Source organism: Grammomys surdaster, unplaced genomic scaffold (genome assembly GCF_004785775.1).
Source record: "Grammomys surdaster isolate TR1022 unplaced genomic scaffold, NIH_TR_1.0 67, whole genome shotgun sequence".
Taxonomy (NCBI): Eukaryota; Metazoa; Chordata; class Mammalia; order Rodentia; family Muridae; genus Grammomys; species Grammomys surdaster.
This window is the reverse complement of record NW_021604569.1, coordinates 19,519,357-19,541,631: the sequence shown is the minus strand read 5'-3', so window position 1 is coordinate 19,541,631 and position 22,275 is coordinate 19,519,357. Positions and strand designations below refer to the sequence as shown.

General features: G+C 44.1%; 1 protein-coding gene and 1 non-coding gene across 2 annotated transcripts; both read right to left on the bottom strand.

Annotated features, from left to right (window-relative positions):
- Nucleotides 1-5,171: 5,171 nt before the first annotated feature.
- On the bottom strand, nt 5,172-5,579 carry LOC114630666 (histone H3.3-like). The gene has a single exon (XM_028778945.1). It carries the CDS (start codon nt 5,577-5,579, stop codon nt 5,172-5,174), a length of 408 nt encoding a protein of 135 aa, XP_028634778.1.
- A 15,668-nt stretch (nt 5,580-21,247) lies between these two features.
- LOC114631005 lies at nt 21,248-21,411 on the bottom strand. The gene has a single exon (XR_003712891.1). It is a non-coding gene; the product is annotated as a U1 spliceosomal RNA (small nuclear RNA).
- Between the last annotated feature and the right edge of the window lie 864 nt (nt 21,412-22,275).

The following is a 22,275-nucleotide window of genomic DNA, read 5'->3' as shown; positions in this document are numbered from 1 at the left end:
TTAAGACACAAAGCCTTTCTGTATGACCCATGCTAGCCTTGAACTTGCTATGTATAGCCCATGCTGGCCTAGAACGTCTGCCTCTCTTGCCTCACAGCCCCTTAAATGCTGGATCACATTGTGTACCACTTGCCTGGCTTGTTGTTGCTCATTGTCCCTCCTTCCTGTTGACTTTCTTCCTTAGATGTATGTATGCCTATTTTTCTTCATTACAAGGTGGTGCTGAGGGCAATACTCAGCAAAGGTGTTACATATTGCACTAAATACCTGGTTAACAGCATATGTGTACATGTCAGCGTTGTGGGACAAACTTTTCCTAGGAAGACGCTACACATAGATCTACTCCCCACAGATAGGGAGACCACAACAGACCAAAGGATAGATACCACCAAAGTCCAACTCGGTGAACCAATGCATTTTATTAGGATTACTTACAGGAGTATGGATAGAGAAGGCTAGGCTGATTCCATGAACTGGGCAATTCCAGGCAAGTCCAGGCCTCAGAAGCTGCCCTGCCACCTGGCCTGAGGCTAGGACAATGGATCACCAGCAGTTTCCAGATCTCTCCAGAAAGTTTCCAGCCTCCATACCCTGGTAATGGAATGTCAGTAGAGGTGGACCCAACAGATTAACATGGAGGTCACCTACTCCAGAATTCCCTAATGTGCTTTAAATCAGACCTGCAAGCTCGCTTGGGATTCTATCTATTCTGGTAATGGGAGACCCCAGCATGTGGACTTCTGCAGAATAAAACACCCTTTGAGTTTATATCCTGTTTGAGTCGGGGTGTCATTCTTCGGTGAATCATGGACCCTTACAGGATGAGAAGATACAAACAGGAGCAGAAATGACTCAAAGGCAGTTGCATCACCAAAGCCCACCACAGCATGGGTGACAGCTCACCAAAGCTGGAACCTTGGAGGACACTGCCTGCAGGCAGCTAAAACAAGTTGGAGTGTGTCCCTTCCGAGTGACTCAGTTGGTCTAAACCTCTTCCAGGCAGCTCAGAGTCTGGTCTCAGACTCTTCTATTCAGTCAGCTTTGCCCATCTGGGAGCCTTCTTTGCATCCTTGTTTCTATAGTCTCAGAGGGACTCTCAGGATTTATTGCTTACTCTGGAAGGGGTGGGGATTGGGAGGAGGGCTGGTGAATCTGGTCAGTTTCAGGGACTTCCTGAGGCTATTTTGAGTTGTTTACTTTCTTGAATAAAGAGCTTTCCTGTAGGATGAATGTTTCAACATCATACTGATGGGGAAAACTATCATTGTTTCTCAAAGACTGGAACAAGAGAAGAATGTCCATTTAGGGGCTGAGCTTGTGGCTCAGTGATAGCACACGTACCTGGCATGAGCAAAACTCTGGGTTAGATGCTCAGCACGTCATCAAATGGGGCTTGGTGGTGTACTCCTGTGATCCTGTGTGGAGGCACAAGAATCAGAAGTTGAAGGTCACTGTCATCTTCAGCTAAGTAGTGCTATTGGTATCAGGAACCGGCTGAGTGAACTTTCTCAAGTAGAAAGCAGACTGGGTTCCTATACCTCTAACTCCTCCACCTTTATTAAAAGTTTCAGTACATTACTCAGTCTTATAGTCTGACTTTCCATGATGGACATATGATCCTCATTAATAATTTACTTCCTGACGAACACAGGCAAGTTTGGAAGCAGGCAAGAATACATGCAGACGAGATTCATCAAACAGATGGAGCATATCCAATCGGATCTGAGGCAGTACCTGACCAAGATCCTCAATGGAATTATAATTCCACAGGTGGTATTTTAGCCAGAGATAGATTCATTACCTGCCTCCTGGCCAGTCTCCATACGGCAGCCTTAAAACCAGTAAATTTTGAAGAACTCCAAGAGGTCATCCAGGACAAACAAGAAAACCCATAGGTGACAGGGACCCGCATATCTGTTGCCATGGCAATTGCCATATATTCCCAGAGGCCACCTGGCTCACCTCCCACCTTTACCTTCGAGTGGTTATGTCACAACCCAAATAAAGGGCAGACCCCCCTGACCTTGCCCTCTTTTCTTTTTCCCCCTTCGTCTTTGTCACCACCTTTTGCTCTTTCCCCCTCAATAAACCTCTCTCACATGGAACTGTATTGGCCTGGTGTGGTCTGTCTGGACACGAGCCACAATTCTAGCACAACAGCTACCCTAAGGAGACCTAGATCCCCACTTTCAAATAAAGCCCAATGTCTACTTTCAAAAATTTTATTCAAGGTCATATGTATCATGTCTCCGCCAAGCAATGAGGCAAGATAAAAATGCCAATCATCCAGTTATGGGAAGAGGGGGTCAGTTTATTGTGCTGATGGCATGATTATAGATAGAACTGCAAAGCTACCTTCACAAACTGTTAGAATTTATAAATGCATGCAGTAAACTTGTAGAGTAGAAAATCAACATAGAAAAGCCAGTTGCTTTTTGTGCACCAATTGTGAAATTCCTGAGAAAGAAATCAAGAAAGCAGTACTATCCACAGTGACAAAGTGCTTTGAAGAAATCTAAACAAGGAAGCTAATAATTTATAAAATAAAGATCACAAAACAGTGGTAGAATTACCCACAGACACAAAAGATGGACAGACTGCCTGTACTTGTGAACATTTTCATACCACTCATAAAGTGATCTACAGACTCAATGACATTCCTGTGACACTGGCTTTGAGTGTGTGCCCTGTGTGCACACACTGTGCAGAAGTCAGAGGAGAACTTTGAGTACCTTTCCTGAGGCACCATCCCCTTGTTTTGGAGTCTCCTCCTGGCCTGGGACTTGTTGTCTAGCAGCTAGACTGGCTGGTCAATGAGCCCAGGGATCTACCTTCCCGGCCTTCCCAGTACTGGGGTCACAAGTACATTACCATGTTTTCAGACATAGAACAATGAAACTAAATTCCTGTCTCTCACATTATTAAAAAAAAAAAGTGTGAAATGGTGAAAGACTTACATGTAAGACTGAAACTAATAGGACAATACACAAAGCAAACACATCAGAGCATTTATTTATTTGTTTCTTTGGTTTGCTTTTATTTTTTCCGAGGCAGTGTTTCTCTATATTATAGCCCTAGCTGACCTGAAATTTGTTTTGTAGATCAGGCTGGCCTTGAACTTTCAGAGATCCACTTGTCTCTGCCTCCTGAGTGCTGCGATTAAAGGTATGTGCCACCCTGCCAAGCTGGGTAAAGGGTTTTTAAAATGGTTTTCTTTTTATTTTAAAATCTACACTTTAGAGTATGCAAGTTTTTCACATGGATATAGGTGCAGGAGAAGTCTTTACCTGGAATTTGGGAGGCAGAAGCAAATCTCAGTTTCAGGCCAGCTTGGCCTATGTAAGACAGTGGTTCTCAACCTTCCTAATCCTGCGACCTCTTAATATATTCTTGTTGTGATGACCCCAATCATAAAATTATTTTCTTCGCTACTTCATAAATGTAATTTTGCTACCATTATAAACCATAATGTAAACATTTGTGTTTTCTGATGGTTTATGTGACGCCTGTGAAAGGGTCCTTTGGCTCCCCCAAAGGGGTCACGACCCATGGGTTGAGAACCACTGGTATAAGATGTTCTAGGGCTACATTATAGAAAGACCCTGTTTCAGAAAACCAACCAGCTAGCCAACCAACCAAATAAATAAATAAGATAAAAATAAAAGCAATAGGCTTTTTTTTGTCCTGATACTTTAGTTGGCGTAGTGGTTTCTTTCTTTGAGACCCTGAACTTATTCCTAACATTTGGAATACATACTTTTTTTTTTTAAATTTATTTATTTATTAATATATGAATACACTGTAGCTGTCTTCAGACACACCAGAAGAGGGCATCAGATCTCATTACAGATGGTTGTGAGCCACCATGTGGTTGCTGGGATTTGAACTCAGGACCTCTGGAAGAGCAGTCAGTGCTCTTAACCACTGAGCCATCTCTCCAGCCCTGGAATACATACTTTTAACTGCTGAGCTATCTCTTCAGCCTACTAAACTATTTTTTATTGCCTGTGGTTTTGGTGTTGTATCAAAGACAACATTGCCAAGCCAAGTGTCAAGAAGCTGTTTCTTTTGAGCTTAATAGTTTTTATTTTTACAATTAGGCCTTTGATCTATTTGGGATTAATTTTTGTCTGATTAAAATCTTAAATTATGTGGTCTAGCACATATTCTAAGAGGACTTGAGAAACTGAAATCTTCTCTCGGTGGGTGGGTTGTTCCCCATGTGTCTGTCAGGCATGATTCATGTACAGAGTGCTAAAATTATTCCTCTTTCCTCTCTGCCTCTCTCACTCCCTACTGCCCTCCTCTCTGTCTCTCTTCCTCCCTTTCCCTTCCCTTCTTCCTTTCTTTTTGTTTGTTGTATTTTCCCCCCCCTCTGAGACAGTCTCACTCTGTAGCCAAGCTTTGCCTAGAACTTACTATGTAGCCCAGGCTAGTCTCAAACTTATGTTAGTCCTTCTGCATCAGCCTCCCTAGGGCTGGTATTACAGGCATGGACCCCTGTCCTCCATTGACTTACTGTCCTTTTGTTGATGCGTTAACAAAAAGCGTTGATATAGCGTTGATTGCTATAACTTCCTATTTCTCTATCGCTGAATACTTGTGTGGAATATCTCCAATTATTTCTCTTCTAATCCAGACATTTCCTTCAGCATGTAAATTGTATATGTGTGTGTGTGTGTGTGTGTGTGTGCATGTGGCATTGCTGCCAGTTGTAAGCTGTCCAATGTGGATACTGAGCACAAACTCAGGTCCTCTGGAAGAGCAATGTGTGCTTCTAAGCACCAAATCATCTCTTTTTTTTTTTCTTTCTTTACCAAATCATCTCTTTAGCCCCTAGTTTTCTTTTCTTTTTCTTTTTTGTTTCCAGAAAATTTTAACAGGTTTATTTACAATTGTTATAAAGTTGAACTGCTGAAATGTGTTCACTGAAACATTTTGCTTGCATTAATGCTTTACATCTTGCATTTATATTAAAAATTCACACACAAATGAACATGGAGAAACTGCCAATACCTGATTCTGTCCCCTATGTTTCCACTCCCAATCATATACTTAGGTTCCTTTGACCCCATGGAAAAAACATCTAACATTCAGAACTACTGATAACAGGAAGAAGAGGAAAAAAATTTTTTTTTGGAGAATGAAATGTTTCCCCTCATAGTGGACTCTTAAGCACGATATCCGAGTATGCGGCGAGCTAGCTGGTTATCTTTTGGCATAATTGTTACATGTTTGGCATGGATAGCACACAGGTTGGTATCTTCAAAAAGGCCAACCAGATAGGCCTCACTTGCCTCTTGCAAAGCACCAATAGCTGCACTCTGGAAGCACAGATCTGTTTTGAAGTCCTGAACAGTTTCTCGCACCAGACGTCGAAAGGAGAGCTTGCGAATCAGAAGTTCAGTGGACTTCTGATAGCGCCTGATATCATGGAGTGCCACAGTACCAGGCCTGTAACGAGGTTTCTTCACCCCTCCAGTAGAGGGCGCACTCTTGCGAGCGGCTTTTGTAGCCAGTTGTTTCCTGGGTGCTTTACCACCGGTGGATTTGCGGGCAGTCTGCTTTGTACGAGCCATGGTATGGGCACCTCCTTACTTACCCCCCTTCTCCTTTGGCTGGAGCTTGGCAAGCGAGAGGCAGTGCTGGCGTTACAGAGCTGCGGCGGCGCAGTGAAGGCTGCAAACACAATTCTAGTTTTATTTTCTTGAGACAAGGTTTTCACTATGTAGCTCTGGCTGGCTTGGAACTTGCTTTGTAGACCAGGCTGACCTAAAGCTTCTGGAGATCTGCCTACCTCTAACTCCTGACTGTTGGGATTAAAGGTGTGTGCCACCATGTCTGGATTAATTGGTTAATTGACATGCGATAACACGTGGGTTTTGTTCTTTGTTTTCTGTGCTATTCACTTTGTTTTAATGCATTTGTGGATGGATGTTTGTTGTAGTTTGCTCTACTGTTGCTGGGACGAACATCATGACCAAAAGCGACTTGGTGGAGGAGGGGGCTTATTTGAGCTCCACTTACTAGAGATACTCCTGTTCTGAAGGAAGGTAAGGCAGGAATTCAAGGCTGGAACCTGGAGGAGAAGTCACAGAAGAAGGCTACTGGTTACTGGCTTGCTTTCTGGCTCCTGCCTGGTTAGCTTTCTGATGCAGCTCAGATTCACCTGCCTTGCTTGCTGCCATCACAGTGGGCTACCCATGCATCAGTCAGTGAACAAGCTGATCCTCCACAGGCGGGCCAGTGTGATCTAGGCAAGTCTTCAACTGCGGCTCTCTCTCCTCAGGAGAGGCTCTATGCTGTCTCAAGCGGATGACAAAACCCAGCACATTCCCCTGGGATAGAGAGTTTAATCATATTCATAAAATTAGTTGTTGGTAGGGAAGGCCTTAGTATTGATACGGTTGATTTATTCTCAGTCTTGTAAAATTTTTCTCCCTCCTTTCTTTCATTCTGGGGTTGCTTGCTAGCATGATTGGTTAATTGATCTTGGTGGGAATAAATTTTAAAATCGTTCTCATTTCCTTTAACATCTGGTATTTCCTTTCCTAGTCTGTATATGAGCTCCTCTGGAAGATTATTATATTAAATTATTATATTAAGGTTCGAACAACCCATTTGAAATTGATAGCAACTTAACCTCAGTTACACACAAAGACTTTGCTCTTTACAGATCTGCTCCCTGCACGGGACGCTATGGATGCAGTACATTCCATCTTCATACTTCCAGTTCCAGCGAGCAGATTTAAATTTTCATGAATTTGGCTTTTGCTCTTGGTTTTATTGAGACAGAGTCTCAGGCAACCAAGGGTGCCCTTGAACCCTGATTCTTTCATCTTCACTCCCTAATTAGGGGATTACAGGCATGCACTCCCACCTGCTCCTCTGATTCATGCAGTTGCTTCCTTTTCAACTGTTTGGTGATGTTCCCTGTGCCTTAGAGGGGATGGAAGTGGCCCGTTTTCAGGTTTGCAGATTGTTTTTAGTGTGTTTGACTCCATGGTTGAGCATCCTTTGCTGACATTTTCTATTAGGTGTTGCGTGTTTTCAGCACCAGGGATTCTATTTCGTTTCCTTTCGTCTTGTGGGTTTTCTTTCTCTGTTCCAATGTTGTCCACACTCTTCCGTGATTTTTCTTTGCTCATTGTTCTGTGTTTTGCTTTAACTCTTCTGGCACATTCAAGACACTTGTTTAAGTACTTTATCTAGGACTCAATCTGATGTCTGAGTTACACCAGGCACGGTTTCTGCTGGTTTCTGCTATGTTGTTTTGCAGACTGGGAAGTTTTTTGCTAATGAACGGGGCCAAGTCTGAGCTTTGAGATCAGCTCAGAGCTAAGTCATAAGCTATTCTAAGATTTTTAAACTAGTCTAAGATTTTTTCCCCTCACAATTCTTCCTATTTATGCTGCTGGTTTTACATATCTGAATTTTTGTAAGCCATCTAGGGGCCATAGTCTGATGTATTCATTTGCCTATACCCTCCCCCACCACACACACCTGCAGGTGTGCAGTGCCTGCTGCTTCCTGCGCCCCTTTCAGCATGGAATCTGAGCTACCACTTTTCTCTGAGCACAGAGTGAAGTGAAGGAGACCAGTTCTTCAGGCCATTCAGGCACGGCAGAACATTGCACACAGAAACTTCTCTTTCACTCTGGTTTGAAGGGTGGAACTGGAAATTGGGCTATAACTTTCTTCCACCAAGTCACACCAGGGAGGAGGTGGCACAAGAGAAGTTAAAATGGCCTCCATGTGGCTCTGACTTGACTGGACATTCACTTGGCTCCTACAGAGCTCTGAGTGTTACGGAGAGTCTTCTAAAGCCATTTTAGCAAGTCTCTTCATTCTACATGGAAAATAGTGCCCAGGGCTTCTTAATTTGAAGTCTGGTTATTTCACTTATATGCATGCCTGTTTTTGAGTTTTGTTTATGCTTTTGCTGTGATAAAGATCACAGATGTCACTGCATAATTAGAAAGTATGACTCAGACTCAGAGCAGTTGCGGTGTCCAATATGTGTGGGTAAAGCCCAGATCACCAGGCCTCAAGCTGGGAGCATCTCTGTCTAAATCTCTGTGTTCTATGAGGCAGCGCCTTTTGACTTAACTCCTTGAAACTGCAAATTCAAACTCAAGAGATCCGAGATGCCAAGTTTCCATCAACAGCAAGGTAGAGCTGATGTTCTGTAGGCAGACTGACCATCCATAGTGAGGCACACAAGCAGCCTGACTTCTGGTATGTGTGTGGTGGTGGGGGTGTGTGTGTCGGGGGGCATCAAAAATGATGTTCAGTTAGTGTTATCTGGGTGGGAGGCTGTTCCCTTGTTTTCTCAGATTGATGATAAAAGGCTTTACACACAGGGCTTTTAGGGTCTCTTCACTTGGCTGCGAAGATGTCCTGAGTTTAAATGTAACTCCCAAACTTTTCCACATTACTCTTAACTCCCAGGCTAAGCTTTGGAATCCTGGAATACTCCTCACTAGGAGGGGTTTGAAGTGGTCTATGCTGTACATATGAACACTGGGGCCCCTCCTCCACACCTGTTCTGTTCCGTCCCTTGATAACAGCTGATTGAAAGTGACCATTGAGGATCTCTCCCATGGAATAACGTTAGAGGAACAGGAAATACCCCTCAAGATGTGTGTCCATCCATTCAAGCAAGACAGAAGAGGTACCATAGAGTTCAGGCTACCATAGTATCAGGAAACTATGAAGAATCAGTCCTCTTCATGAGGCTGTGTCTGTACTCATCCCACAAGTCAATTAGCTGAGGACAGTGCATCTGAGAACACAGCATGGGCAGAGTCTGGGAACCGTCAGAGGGTCCCCAGGAGCCTGTCTTTTGTTTGCTTGGCTGCAGACCTATCCACTCGTTGGAATGTGTTTTTGAGCCACCCATGAGCTGTCTCTGGGCTAATGTGGTTTTTCACTGGGCAGTATTATGGTGCTCTAGATCAACCAGCCTCTTGGGATGTGCAAGAGGCAAAACCACATTAGTCCAGAGACAGCTCCATAATTCCATAATTGACAGCAGACGGAAGCTATGTTGACTGTGTCTCTTCCCTGGTCAGGACTATGGAGTGACAACAAACAGGAGTTCACACCCCATCCAGCTGCTTCCTATCAGTGGCCTCAACAAGAGTCATCCACGCTCAACTTTGCTGCTGTTCATTTGTCTGTGCTGCTCCATCGGATGCCCTGTGACGACAAGTGGAACCGAAACAGGCTATTAAAACATCTCTGTTAAGGAAAGGAGCAACACGTAGCAAGGAGGATTCCAGGTTTGTGTGTGCTCACAACTGACTTGAGTTTATATTATGTCATGAGAGGTTCCCATAACCAGATGAAGTGAGAGATGAAGTAACCACTGACTAATGATTATTTAAATACCCATTGAACATGTGCTGAATCATTGGCTCTGAGCACTGTGGATGGAGTACAAGGAGTAAAAAAAAAAAAAAAAAGCCAAAAGCAAGCAAACAGAACCACCCAGGAGGTTCTGAGCTGGGCATTTCAGACCAAACTTCTGATGTGTTTTATGCTGGCTACGGATCTATGCTCTAAAACCCTTGAAAAATCTTTTTTTGTTTGTTTGTTTTTTGCTTTCCCTTGAAGAATCTTATCTTTTCCTCAGCATCAAGACAGGAGCTGGGAAACTGGGATGTAGTTCAGTTGACAGTGCTAGCCTTGAATTCACAAAGCTCCAGGCTTGATCCACAACACTGTAGAGTCCAGGCGTATGTACTCCTGTGATACCGGCAGCCAGGAGGTGGAGGCCGGAGGTCAGAAGGTCATCGCCATCCTTGGCTTCACAAGTTTGAAGGCGGCCTGGGCTCAGTGAGACCTTGTCTTAGAGAAGGGAGAGACAAAAGAAAGATTGCTCCCGCACACACAGTGCTGTCCCTTCCTGGACCTGGGGTGTGCCAGCCTGAGAAGGTTTGTGGGAGGCAAAAGAAACAAAGCGGAGTAGATGTCCTGTTTTTTTTTTTTCCTCTCCATCTGCCAGCTTATTTTAGTTTCTAAAACCTTGTTCATTCCACGGATGTTTGATAATGAGAGGGGTCGCCTTTGGCTCCATTGTCATTCCACATTAAAGTGAGAAAGGCTGCTGTGTTTCTGGATTATGAAGCAGCCAAGAACAGAACAACACAAAACAAAAAAACAAACCACCACCAACCGAAATGACTACAGGTCGTAACTTCCCAGGCAAACCCGAAGAGGTCCAAGCTATGGGAATGTCTTAGACTCACTGGGTGGGACTCAGTCCTGTGTTCCTCCCTGACCCAGACGGATGTGTGGGTTTAATGTTTCAGAGAGATTTCAGCAAACCAAACCACAGGAGGCTCGAGGACGCCCATGCCAACATTCTTCCACTTATGTTTGTTGAGATGTCGTTCTGAGGTTCAAAAAATACATGTATCTATATCTGACGATTGCCGGTTAACTTGGGGGGTACATTCATGGAGGTTTGCAATCATGAGAAAAATAATTTTGAAAGAAATCAGGAAAACACACCTTTTCTTCATAGGCCAAGAAATGAAAATGAAATTATTTCTGGAATGAGAAAACTCTTTAAAATGCTGACTTTTGTGCTTGGTCTATATCTGTCAGTGGGCTATTAGAAATTTCTTAGAGGACTCATTTTTTGAAAGGCCAGAAGAAATGTCACCTGCCTTCAGCCTCCGCTGATGCAGGTCACTGTGAGGTAGGGGACCCTTAGCATCATCCCAGCACCCATGTCAGACACTAGGTCTCTCAAGCAATGCTTGTCTGCAGACTTAATTGTTGTTGGAGCTGAGACCAGTCCACACAGATGGGTCCAGCTCCTAACCTTGGGAAGCAGCAGGCATCTGTACCAGCTTCTGTATGTACAAAGTAATCTGTCTGTGTTGGCAAAGTCTTCTAAGAAGTTGTGGTTGCTAGGAAGGGTCAGGGGAAGACTGACATCTTCAGTTGTTTCTGCCTTGCTCAAGGGTGGCTCACCTCATCTTCTGAGTCAGCTTCTCACTTCCTCACCTGTGCCCCACTGACTATCCCTTCATGAGGCCCTTTATCAGGACAACAGTGTCAAGGTGTCATAATTTGCCTTGCTCCAAGGACCCACACTGGGAAAGAGTCTTCCAACTATTGACCTGGTATTGTTCATAGCCTATGCTTGGACCAGCTCTCTCCAGCACATAAGGATCACTTGCTTACTTCTAGGAAGACCCTGCTGGGTTACCATCAAGGTTTTTATCATCTTTGAGAACAACTTTACACATGGGCAGGAGAAGGCATGGATAGCTGGTCCCACTTACCACCACATGAGATACTGAGATTCCTCAGGCCACTTGAATGAGAATAAACATCCCTGTGTGGTTGGGTCAGACCACAAGGCAGTCCCCCTCCCTCTAACTGTCCTTCCTCCTCCACAGGCGACTAAGAGCAGCCAGTGTCACTGTGACTTGTTAGGGAATGACCTCTGCTCCTTTTACCAGCCCCCTTGAAATGTCCCTAAAGACAGCAGGCCACAGGATATCATATCCAAGTGTTTACAATTTTTCTCAGGGTAACTCTAGCCATCACCCATCCATTTTGACACAAAACCTCAAAATAAACCCATATGAATTATGGCCTAAACAACCAATTCACAAATGGTTTTAAAACAAACAGTGAGTCATCTAAAATATTCCATTCCACACATGTGTGGGTCAAGTCTGAATGTGTGTCCTATGCTAGCCCTCCAAGTCTCTGTGACAAGAGACTATGTATGAAGCCAAGGTTTGGGAAGAAAACTGAGGCGTTCTCTCTCTCTCTCTCTCTCTCTCTCTCTCTCTCTCTCTCTCTCTCTCTCACACACACACACACACACACACACACACACACACACACACACACACAGACTCTGTTAATGGAATGGCAAATGCAGAGCCAAGGCAAGTAAGTACTCTACCACTGCATTATTTCTTGGGAGCATCCTCGCATCCTTCCTTTCAAATTTATTTTAAGACAAGAGCTCCCTAAGTTGTCCAGGCTGGTCTAGAACCCATGACCTTACTGCCTCAAGTTGCTGAAATTACAGGCACATAACCATTATACCCTGCTTAATTTTAATTTTAAGTGATTGGATGATGTGCATGAGTGCGGCTGTCTAGGTAGCTTGGCTCAGAAGCCAGAGGGCTTGGACAGACGCTGCGGGATCTTCAGGCATCATTTTCCCAGCAGGAGTGAAGCTCTGGGCAGACCCAGGGGGGAAAGAAGGGGAAAGATGGCCAGGGCCACAATCCAGCCCAAATACTTACTTCTCTGGCCCAGAGGGAATCATTTTAAATCTTTGAGACTCAATTTGCTCATGGACAAAGTGGTAAAAACGCACTTCTCATCAAGTATAATCTTTGCTCTGGGGAGGCAGAAGTAGGAGCATGTGAGTTCAAGATCAGCTTCAGTGATGTATTGTGACCCTGTCTCAAGAAATCTAGGAATGCGCACGCACATGCACTCACTCACAGGGCCCTGGCCACAGTCTTTATTAAACATGCTTACATTTCTTCACAAACACTCGATTTCATTCCACTGCCTACACTTTTCTTTCCTGCCTGTTGGCTTTTGTCAAGCTTAAAGATCTTGCAATTGAAATTTAAAGTGTCATCATCTTTTCCTGTACAGTTCCCAGTGAATTCAGAGGCTTAAAAGGGTGGCCGTGGGAGTCTAAGGCTGTTGGACCTCAGTGTGCTTGTGATTTTATCTGAACACTGAGCCGGCTAGCTCCCAGTTGAACTGGGAAAGCTAAGCCAAGGGCAAGCAGGTCGGGGTCCCCAGAGACTGACTCATTTTCTAGGATTGCTTGCTTTATTTCTACTTTATAGCTTTCATCCCACAGATTATCTCTCCTACACCCCAGCTCGTCTGTGTCCCCACCTTCTTCCCCCACACGGGCACGAGTGTGCCTTGCCCCAGTGTTCCTATCTGCTCTCCCAGGCTCCAGGCTCCGGACTTTGGGGAGGAGCCTAGAGTTACCAGATGAGAGAGCCCCAGCTAGCTTGGTTCAGAGACTAAGCCACTCTGCCGCAAGTAGCTGGGAGTCTGGATCGGCTCCTCTCCTTCACAAGGATCCCTGGCTCCTCTGCCTTAGGAGTCTGGCACAGAGCATGGGAACCGAGCCTGCCAAGGATCTCCACACAGGAGTCACCAATCAGGCTGCTCCCTCTGTTCTATAGTTACTTAAGATGAGTTTGTATATTTCAAGGGACTTGTACTTAAAAGCCAATTGGCATACAATATGAAATAGAAGAGTATTTGAGTAACAGTTGGAAGTTTTTGAAATCAAATCACTGGGTTGAATGAATTACAGGAAAGGGAGTATATCAAAGTATTATAGTGTCTGGGCTTGGAGGAGGGGGAGGTCCCTGCCCTCTCTAGCCTTCCAGCTACATTCCTTATTTCGGTGAGCCCTCCCTTGCTTGCAAATAGTGAAACATATTTTTACATTTAGTGAAATAGAACAAGTCAAATGAAGACACAGGATTTTAAAAATTAATTCTGTTATTTATTTAAAAATAAGCTTGACAAGCTGGAGAGATGGCTTGGTGGTTAAGAGCACTGACTGCTGTTCCAGAGGTCCTGAGTTCATTTCCCAGCAACCACATGGTGGCTCACAACCATCTGTAATGGGATCTGATGCCCTCTTCTGGTGTGTCTGAAGAGAGCAACAGTGTAGTCACATACATAAATAAATCTTAAAACAAACAAATTGATTCAGGTAGTGGTTTCGAATCCTAGCACTCAGGAGGCAGAGGCAGGAGAATCTCTGTGAGTTCGAGGCCAGCCTGATCTAAAGTGCAAGATCCCAGACAGCTAGGGCTACATAGAGAAACTCTGTCTTGGGAGGGAAAAAAATCAAATCAAATAAATAAATAAATAAATAAGTAAATAAATACATGCAAGCAAGCTTGGGGCTAGAGAGATGGCTCCGAGACTAAGAGCACTGCACGCTCTTCTAGAGGCTCAATTCCCAGCATTCATAGCTGCAACAATCCAATATCCCAACACACACACACACACACACACACACACACACACACCAATGCACATAAACTAAAAATGAATAATTAAAAATAAACTAAGGGCTAAGAGTGTGGTTCTATAGTTCAACTCTTGCTTAGCATAAACAAGGTCTGTGTTCCAGCTTTAACACCTACCCCGCCGCCTCAAATAATAAAGATATTTAAAAAAATGAAATGAAGTAAAAAATTAAAATAAAAATATGCCCTCAGCGTGGCTAGCCAGGCTTTCGGCCCATGGCATCTGTAGACCTTGAAGCAACATTTGCACTTCCACATTTTGTGTAGCAGGAGCCTAAAATAGACTTGGGCACCCGAAATTATAGGAGAGTAAAATTGTAGGACCCTGGAGGTTCCTACAGGAATCCCGTCCTGGCCTCCGGGTGTTTGAGGGTAGGGACTCCAGGCTGGGGAATTGGGGATTTGTCCTTCGAGGGTGAAATGCAACTCCCCAGATGTGGGGCAGGGCTTCTGCCCTCAACCACAGATTCAAGGGAAGGAACTGTGTGGTCTCAAGTGGCACTTTGGTGTTCAGAAGGGTGTGGGAGACTCATTTCCCTTCATTTCTTGCGTTGGTGTTCTGTTGTCAGGGCAGTGGGCTGAGGAGGGTACCCACTGTCTTACTGCACCAAGGAGCTCCTGTCTAATTGGGGAGAGCTGGGGGTTCAAGACAGAGCTCAACTGTGTGAGAGGGTCAGACAAGGAGGGGGGTTGTGGGGTGTTTGTTTTTTTGTGGGGACTGTTTTTTTTTCTGGACCTGGTAGGCAGTTATGTAGGTGCGTCTGCTTCATGGTAATTTATCATTATTATTATTAATTATTATTATTTTCTTTTTAAATATATATATTCGTTATCTTCAAGGTTTGAAAAAAATGCCAAGAGCCTTAGTAAAGTACTAGGGTGGAGGAAGACCCCAGGACCACAGGACTGAGTTTCCTTCTAGCCTGGAAGGGGAAGGGTTCAGAGCTGCCTGTAATATATTCAGAGGAAGTAAAGAAACTGCATGTGTGTTACACAAGGGAAAAAAGGAGGCACGTTAGTCTATCACCCAGGGCCTCACAGGCTGATGGAAAGTAAATTCCTTTGGGATTTTAGCTTCCTCTGCCTTCTGAGCTACTTCAGCTGACTGGGCATCTCCCTTCCCAGGTGCCTATGTGAAGGGGCAGCTGATGCCAAAGTGTATGATCAAGGGTAGTTTTCCAGTATCTCTACCCTTCCATGAACACTTCCAGGAGGACAGAAAGAGGAAGTCACTCAATTAACTTGAACTCACTTGTTTAATTTTTAAGATAGGATCCAGCGGATGGCACACACATGCTTGTAGCACGTTTGCTTGGCCAGCTGTTAAGCACACATGACTTGAAGTCTTGCTAGGTCACATGACTACTGATGTCTTGCTGGGTGCTGGGTTTTAGAGGTAAGGGTTTCAGGAGCTCCTTCTGGTCTCTGAGATAAAGGTCCTGTAGACCCTCACCCACTTGCTTTGTGGATACTTCCCCAAACTTGCCCTCTATCCACTGGCTGGACACTTAAAAAACCATATTACTTATTTTAACAGTACAGGTATTTTGTCTGCGTGTATGCCTGGCTGTCAGGTGCACGTAATGCTCTTGAAGAGTAGGTGAGGGTGTCACCTACCCCGACACTGGAGTTTCAGATGGTTGAGAGCCACTGTGTGAGTGCTAGGAATTGAACCCAGGTCCTCTGAAAGAGCAGTAAGTACTCTAAGTAAATCGTCTCTCTTGTTCTAGCTGGATGGATAATTTTTTCTGATGCTTTCAGTCTTCATGCACTTGGAAACTATGCCTTTTGTCTTTTGATGTTGTTGTTCCTACACTGATAGGACTTTTTTTCTGTTTTGCATGAATTTTATTCAAATTTGCTTCTCTTTCAGGGCTGAGCTTAGCCTTACAGAGAGCGTGGCTTCCTGACTGAAACTGCCAGTACTCGTTCTTCTCTTGACGGGAGTTAGGGCTGCCCTTTTCCACTGAGGAAGACAGAGAGGCTAAGCTTTTTTTTGAGTGAAAGCAGAAAGCAATAGTCATGTGGGTTAGTAATGTTAGTGTTTATTAAGACAAAGACTAGTGCAGATAGTTTGGGTGAGTTACCGGAGGCAGTCAGCTTCCCTTTGAAGTCATCCAGTCAAGCCCAGGGCCTGACCTCTCCAGCTCAGGCTGTACACTACACTCACTAAGGACATGGCCACGCTCCCTAGAATAACCATCTATTCTCAATTGTCTGGGTCTCTGTTGGGGAGTGGAGTAGCTCAGAGCCAGTGCAGTAATGCAGAAAAGCAAATAATAAAAGATTCAAAAGGAAGGAATAAGTGTATATCTGAGAGAAAAGGCCTTTTTAATGGATGAAAGGGGGAAATGTTATGGATTTGGTTTAATGCTTGCATTATGTTAATTTGGTTCCCAAAAATTGCATTAGAATTCCGCATGTAAGACGGTTGGTGGCCAATGGCTGGGCAGGGAGATAGAGACGGGACTTTAGGATTTGCAGGCAAGAAGACTGACAGAGGAAAAAAAAGAACTGCCATGCTGGGAAAGCAGAAAGATCAGGTTCAGAAGTGCAGGACAGAGAGACAGCCAACATGTTAGAGTTGGGGATCATGGCTCAGGAGGGCTGCAGCCCTGGGTCTGGGCTGCCAGGATAGAATATAAATTTTAGTAAGTAATAATTCAGGAATATTAGAGGGGAGAGTCTGTTAGCCGTGGGGAGGTTTGGAAGTGACCAATCATTGAACTGATTAAGGCATATTAAATATAAGGCTATGTGTGTGTGTTTCATTTGGGAATCCAAAACATTAAGATGGGTACTGAGAGACTTGCCTGCCACTGGAGCAATTAGAGTAATGTTAATCACCTACAAGAAGAGGTGTGGCCTTGCCTGGCGGTGGTGGTGCACGCCTTTAATCCCAGCACTTGGGAGGCAGAGACAGGTGGATTTCTGAGTTCGATGCCAGCCTGGACTACAGAGTGAGTTCCAGGACAGCTAGGACTACACAGAGAAACCCTGTCTCGAAAAGCAAAACAAAGCAAAAAAAACCAAACAAACAAACAAAAAAGAAAGAGGTGTGGCCTTGTTGAAGTAAGTGTGGCTTTGTAGGAGGAAGTGTATTATTGGGGTTGGGTTTTGATGCTTTAAAGCCCATATCAGGCCCAGTGTCTCTCTCTGCCTGAAGATCAAGATGTATCTATCAACTATTGCTCCAAGTGCTATGCTCCCCACCCAAATGCTTTTTTGTTTTTTTAAAGTAAGAGTTGCCTTGGGTATAGTGTCTCTTCACAGCAATAGAATGGTGAGTAAAGTATCTCCTTTAATTTTTTTGTGCATTTTGTTTTATTTTTGTGAAGGAACATTTATCACAACAAAAAACTGACCAATGCACTCTTTCTAGTTTGAATGTCTTATTTCCTGTTCTTGCCTAATTTCTGAGGCTTGAAGACAATGTTCCTGAAATGATAATTTCACAAATAGAAAGCAGATTGTGGTTTACAGGGCTTATGTAAGGACCAGCACATGAGGATCCCCCAGATACTCTGGGGTTGGAATGTCTGTGTTTTGCCAGTGTCACTGTAAGAATCCCACCAAGGTGAGAGCTTGGTCAGTTGTTACCATGGTGAATTTCTGTGTCACTTCCCACAACACCAACAAATCTACAATGATCTACAATTAGAGAAATTTCCCTTAACATTTTTGAATTTGTATTTTGTATGGCTTAGTTTATCTGTCTTACTGTTTTACTTTATCTTACTGCATTTTCTAAGATGCTGATATGTAAAAGCCCAAACGTTTGAATACAAATAGATTGATCATCCCACACAGGTAGATTAGAAACTCTGCCTTAGCTGGGTGCTCAGAGAAAGGGAAACACTGGGATGGAGTTGGGTCACTGGGATCTATCTGGCTTTCAGACAAGGCAAAGGAAAGGATTAGTGGGCAAGAAGAGAAGCCTCTCACTGATGGGGGAGAAGTCCATACCCATCTGCACTCTAATAAGATGGGCTGTGGAAATTAAGTTCCTTTCCATCTCATTCAGAGATGATACTGCAGACTGTTGGATAAAGCCTGAATTCTGGAATGTTCCAGACATGCCCTCTTGTTTCTGCTCAGGTCCTGGTTTCACAGCCATTCACTCACAATTGACCCCTTTATCAAAATACCTTGATGATGCCTACTATGTGGGATGGCGTAGCCATCAAAAGCCACATGCCAGCCTTCAGAACTACCAGCTTTGTGAATCTGTCCTGTGAGGCTTGTGCTCCAAGAGGCAAGGAGCAGGAAGCTCTCTTAGTTGAAACTTTGCATACTGGATACTTTTTCTTCTTTTTGGTTTTCTTTGCTGCTTTACCAATGGTCAAAATCATTCTTCTGACAGGTTAAAAAAGAAATTACATTAAATTCCTGGTGTCTCTACTGTTTAGGATCTATATATTACTTCCAGTGCAAGCTGATAAGTCTGTCCTGTGTTTTCTTGTCTCTGTCAACTTTTGTGATCTTAAGTAAATTACTTTCCTCTTCCAGGCTGTCTTATCTCTGATTGGCTGTGCTTTGGTTCCCACTGCAGTCTGATTCCAGTCAATTCAGTTCAGGAGCTGCAGGGAATTCTAGGGAATGCTTGGCAAGTGCTTGGCCTTTCTCCAGTATAGACAAACCTTGTGAGGTGGGAGCTACATATGGATGATGTCAGTACTTGGGTACATGCTCTGTTTCCAGATTTCCCTGTGTGGCAGCCAAGCAAACTTTGGAGGCTTCTACCCTGTCCTGGATTTTCTCCTATCCTCCCTGCCTGTGTGTGCATGTGTGCATGTTGTAGACATGCATGTGTCTATGGATGTTTGCCATATATATATATATATATATATATATATATATATATATATATACACACATATGTATGTGTGTGTGTGCATGTGTGTGTGTGTGTGTAGGTGCATATGTACTTGTCTGTGCATTGTGGTAGGGGCAGAGGTTGATGTTAAATGTCTTTGTCAATCTCTCTGCCTGGTGTATTGAGCCATGGGCTCTCAGTGGGAGCCAGAGCTTGCTGATTTGGTTAATCTAGGCATTCCCTCATGTCTCCTGTTTCTATCCACTGAAGTCTGCAATTGCACGTGGGCAGCCATACTCACACGTATGCTGGGATCTGAACTCTACATCTCATGCTTGTGTGACAAGTGCTTTTAGCAGCAAGCCATCTCCCCAGCCTCTATTTCCTGGTTTTTTTTTTTTTTGGGGGGGGGTGGGTGGGATGGGGTGTTGAGACAGGGTTTCCCTGTGTAGCCCTGACTATCCTGGAACTTACTTTGTAGCCTATACTAGCCCTGAACTCACAGAGATCTGTCTGCCTCCTTAGCGCTGGGATTAAAGGCATGTGTCACCACTGCCCGGGTTACTTCCTGCTTTTAAAACAGGGTTTCAGTGTATAACTATGTAGCTCAGGCTGGTCTTAAATGGATGCAGTCTGTTACTCAGGCAGGACTCAGTTTTGAGATCCTTCTACCGCATCCTCTTTCGCAGTGGGATCACAGGTTGTGCTGTCTAGTTTTACATCAATTTAACACAAGCTAGAGTACTAGAGAGGATGGAGCCTCAGTTGAGAAAATGTCTCTATGAGATCATGCTGTAGATAAACCTGTAAAACATTTTCTTAACTAGAGATTGATGGACAAGGGCCTGGCCCATTGTGGGTGGTGCCATCCCTGGGTTGGTGTTCCTAGGTTTTTTATAAGAAAGCGGGCTAAGCAAGCCATGAAGAACAAGGTAGTAAGCAGTACCCTTCCATAGCTTCTGCATCAACCTTTGCCTCCAGGACTGTGCTTTGCTTGACTTCCTGTCCTGACATCCTTTGATGATGAATTGTGATGTGGAAGCATAAGCTGAATAAACCATTTCCTCTCCAAGTTCCTTTGGTCATAGTATTTCATCGTGTAATTAGTAACCCTAACTAGTAAATTGATACCAGAAATGGGATATTTCTGTTACAGACCTGACCTTATTGTTTTTGGGAGGACTGTGGAACTTTGGGCTAGCAAAGTTTAGAGCACTGTGATCTGTTCTGTGGGAACTTGGAAGCTGAGACCGTTGAGAACAGTGCAGAAGATGGAGGCCTGGGTTGTGAGGTTTCATAGGGAAGCAAAGACCAGGCCTTTTATGTGAAGAGCTGTGGCTCTGGTCAGGTAGGGCTGAAGAATTAATTGCCTGTGATTAACAAAAGACCAAAGCCGTTGTTTTGCTGGGACGATGGATTCTGGCCAGCTGTGGCTGAAGAATCAGCTGTGATTGAGACAAGCATCATCAAGGTGAAATCTTCCAGAAAGTCTTTCCTGAGAGTTAGCACACAGTAACAGCCAAGGTTGTACCTTGCTCTGGCAGCTGAACTTGGTAATGCAAGTGGCACCCAGGTGGTACTAGTTTTGAAGGCATGAAGGGGTCATGGGGAGCAGCTGAGACTTGGCACTGTGAAAAGCCAGTAATGAAAGTGCAGCCTCAATAGCAACTGAAGGCCCAGTACTGAAGGGGTCATGCAAAGAAATTGCATTAAAAGAAATTGCTATTGGTTAAAGTGGAAAGCAGCAGAAGACCCCAGCATTTGGAGTTGCCTGTACTATGAGATAACCACCAAGAAGAGCAGCAGCCTTGGAGTGGACCTGGCCAGAGCCTAGAATCCAAGCAGTGTGTGTTCCAAAGTGTAGAACTAGAGATGTGACCCAAGCCCCTTTGGAGGATCTCAGAAGATCGTGAGTAAAGCCCAGATAATTAGACACTGAGTTATTTGTACTTTTAGAGTTTGATTTTTCTTGGTTCAAATTGCTACTGGTTCTTCCCTCTTGACATGAGAAGTTATTTAATTTTTTATCTTTACAGGAGCCCACAGCTAAAGGATTTGAATTTTTAAAAGTGATTTTGTGTTTTTAGAGAGACTAGATATTTTAAAGAGACTAAAGCTTTAATGTGTTTGAATTTTTAAGCATGGTAGGACTTTTAACGATATTTTTGTTTTATATTGTGATATTAATATTTATGTGCTATCTCAAAGATAAGAGAGATAAGGAAAGTCCTAATTAAAAAGGGATGCATTGTGTGTCAGGTTGACAAGGGGCAACCTTAAGACACAGGTATATATTAGGATGCCCAGCTTGACTTTTTTCTCACACACTCCTCAGACCGTTATGGTGTTAAACTTTTTTTTTTTTAAACAGGGGAGAGCACAAATACAGTCCCCCACTACCACAAATTATGCAGTCAAGTTTCCCGCATTTGGGGAAATCACAGGGGTCAGCACATCCAGAGTGCAATGGATAAGGCTCGCCCTGGGAAAACCACCTTCATGATCATGGTATCTCCCCTGCCAGGTAAGTGCGGTCTTAAACTTTTAAGTGTTTCCTCATTACACCATTGCCTTCTAACTGGACTACTTCTCCTGTAATATTGATTTCTCAGACCCTATTGGCTCTCCTTGGCATAGGCAGAATCAGCCCATCCTCTCCCAAAGGGTGGTGGATGTGCTGGCTGCACCAGTGAGATGCATTTTACGTTGGCTACAAAACTATACATTAAAACGGTATAGTTAGCCGGGCGGTGGTGGTGCACACCTTTAATCTTAGCACTTGGGAGGCTGAGGCAGGTGGATTTCTGAGTTGGAGGCCAGCCTGGTCTACAGAGTGAGTTCCAGGACAGCCAGGGCTACACAGAGAAACCCTGTCTCGAAAAACCAAAAATAAATAAATAAATAAATAAATAAATAAATAAATAAATAAATAAAAACATAAAAAATAAAATGGTATAGTTGGTGGTGAGGGGTGTGAACAAGATGATGGATGAGCTAGGTCTGTATCTGACTTGGCTACTCACTAACTTGACATGTTTTATGTGCCTCATACTCTTTATCTGTGAAATAAGTGGGTCTGCTGGAGTCAGGCATGTTGTGATAGCAAATAAAGATGGTAAGTTGACAGTATTTAACATTTGGGCAGGAAAAGTACTAGTTAGGCCTGGCTGTGATTGAGACATTCATTTCCTGCTGGTCCAGTAGTTAGTTTCTTCCTTCCTTCCTTCCTTCCTTCCTTCCTTCCTTCCTTCCTTCCTCCCTCCCTCCCTCCCTCCCTCCCTCCCTCCCTCCCTCCTTCCTTCCTTCCTTCCTTCCTTCCTTTTCATCCCACGAGCTGCCCCCACTTCTGATCCTGCCCTCACTGAGACCCTCCTTCCAACGCCCACCCACTCCTCT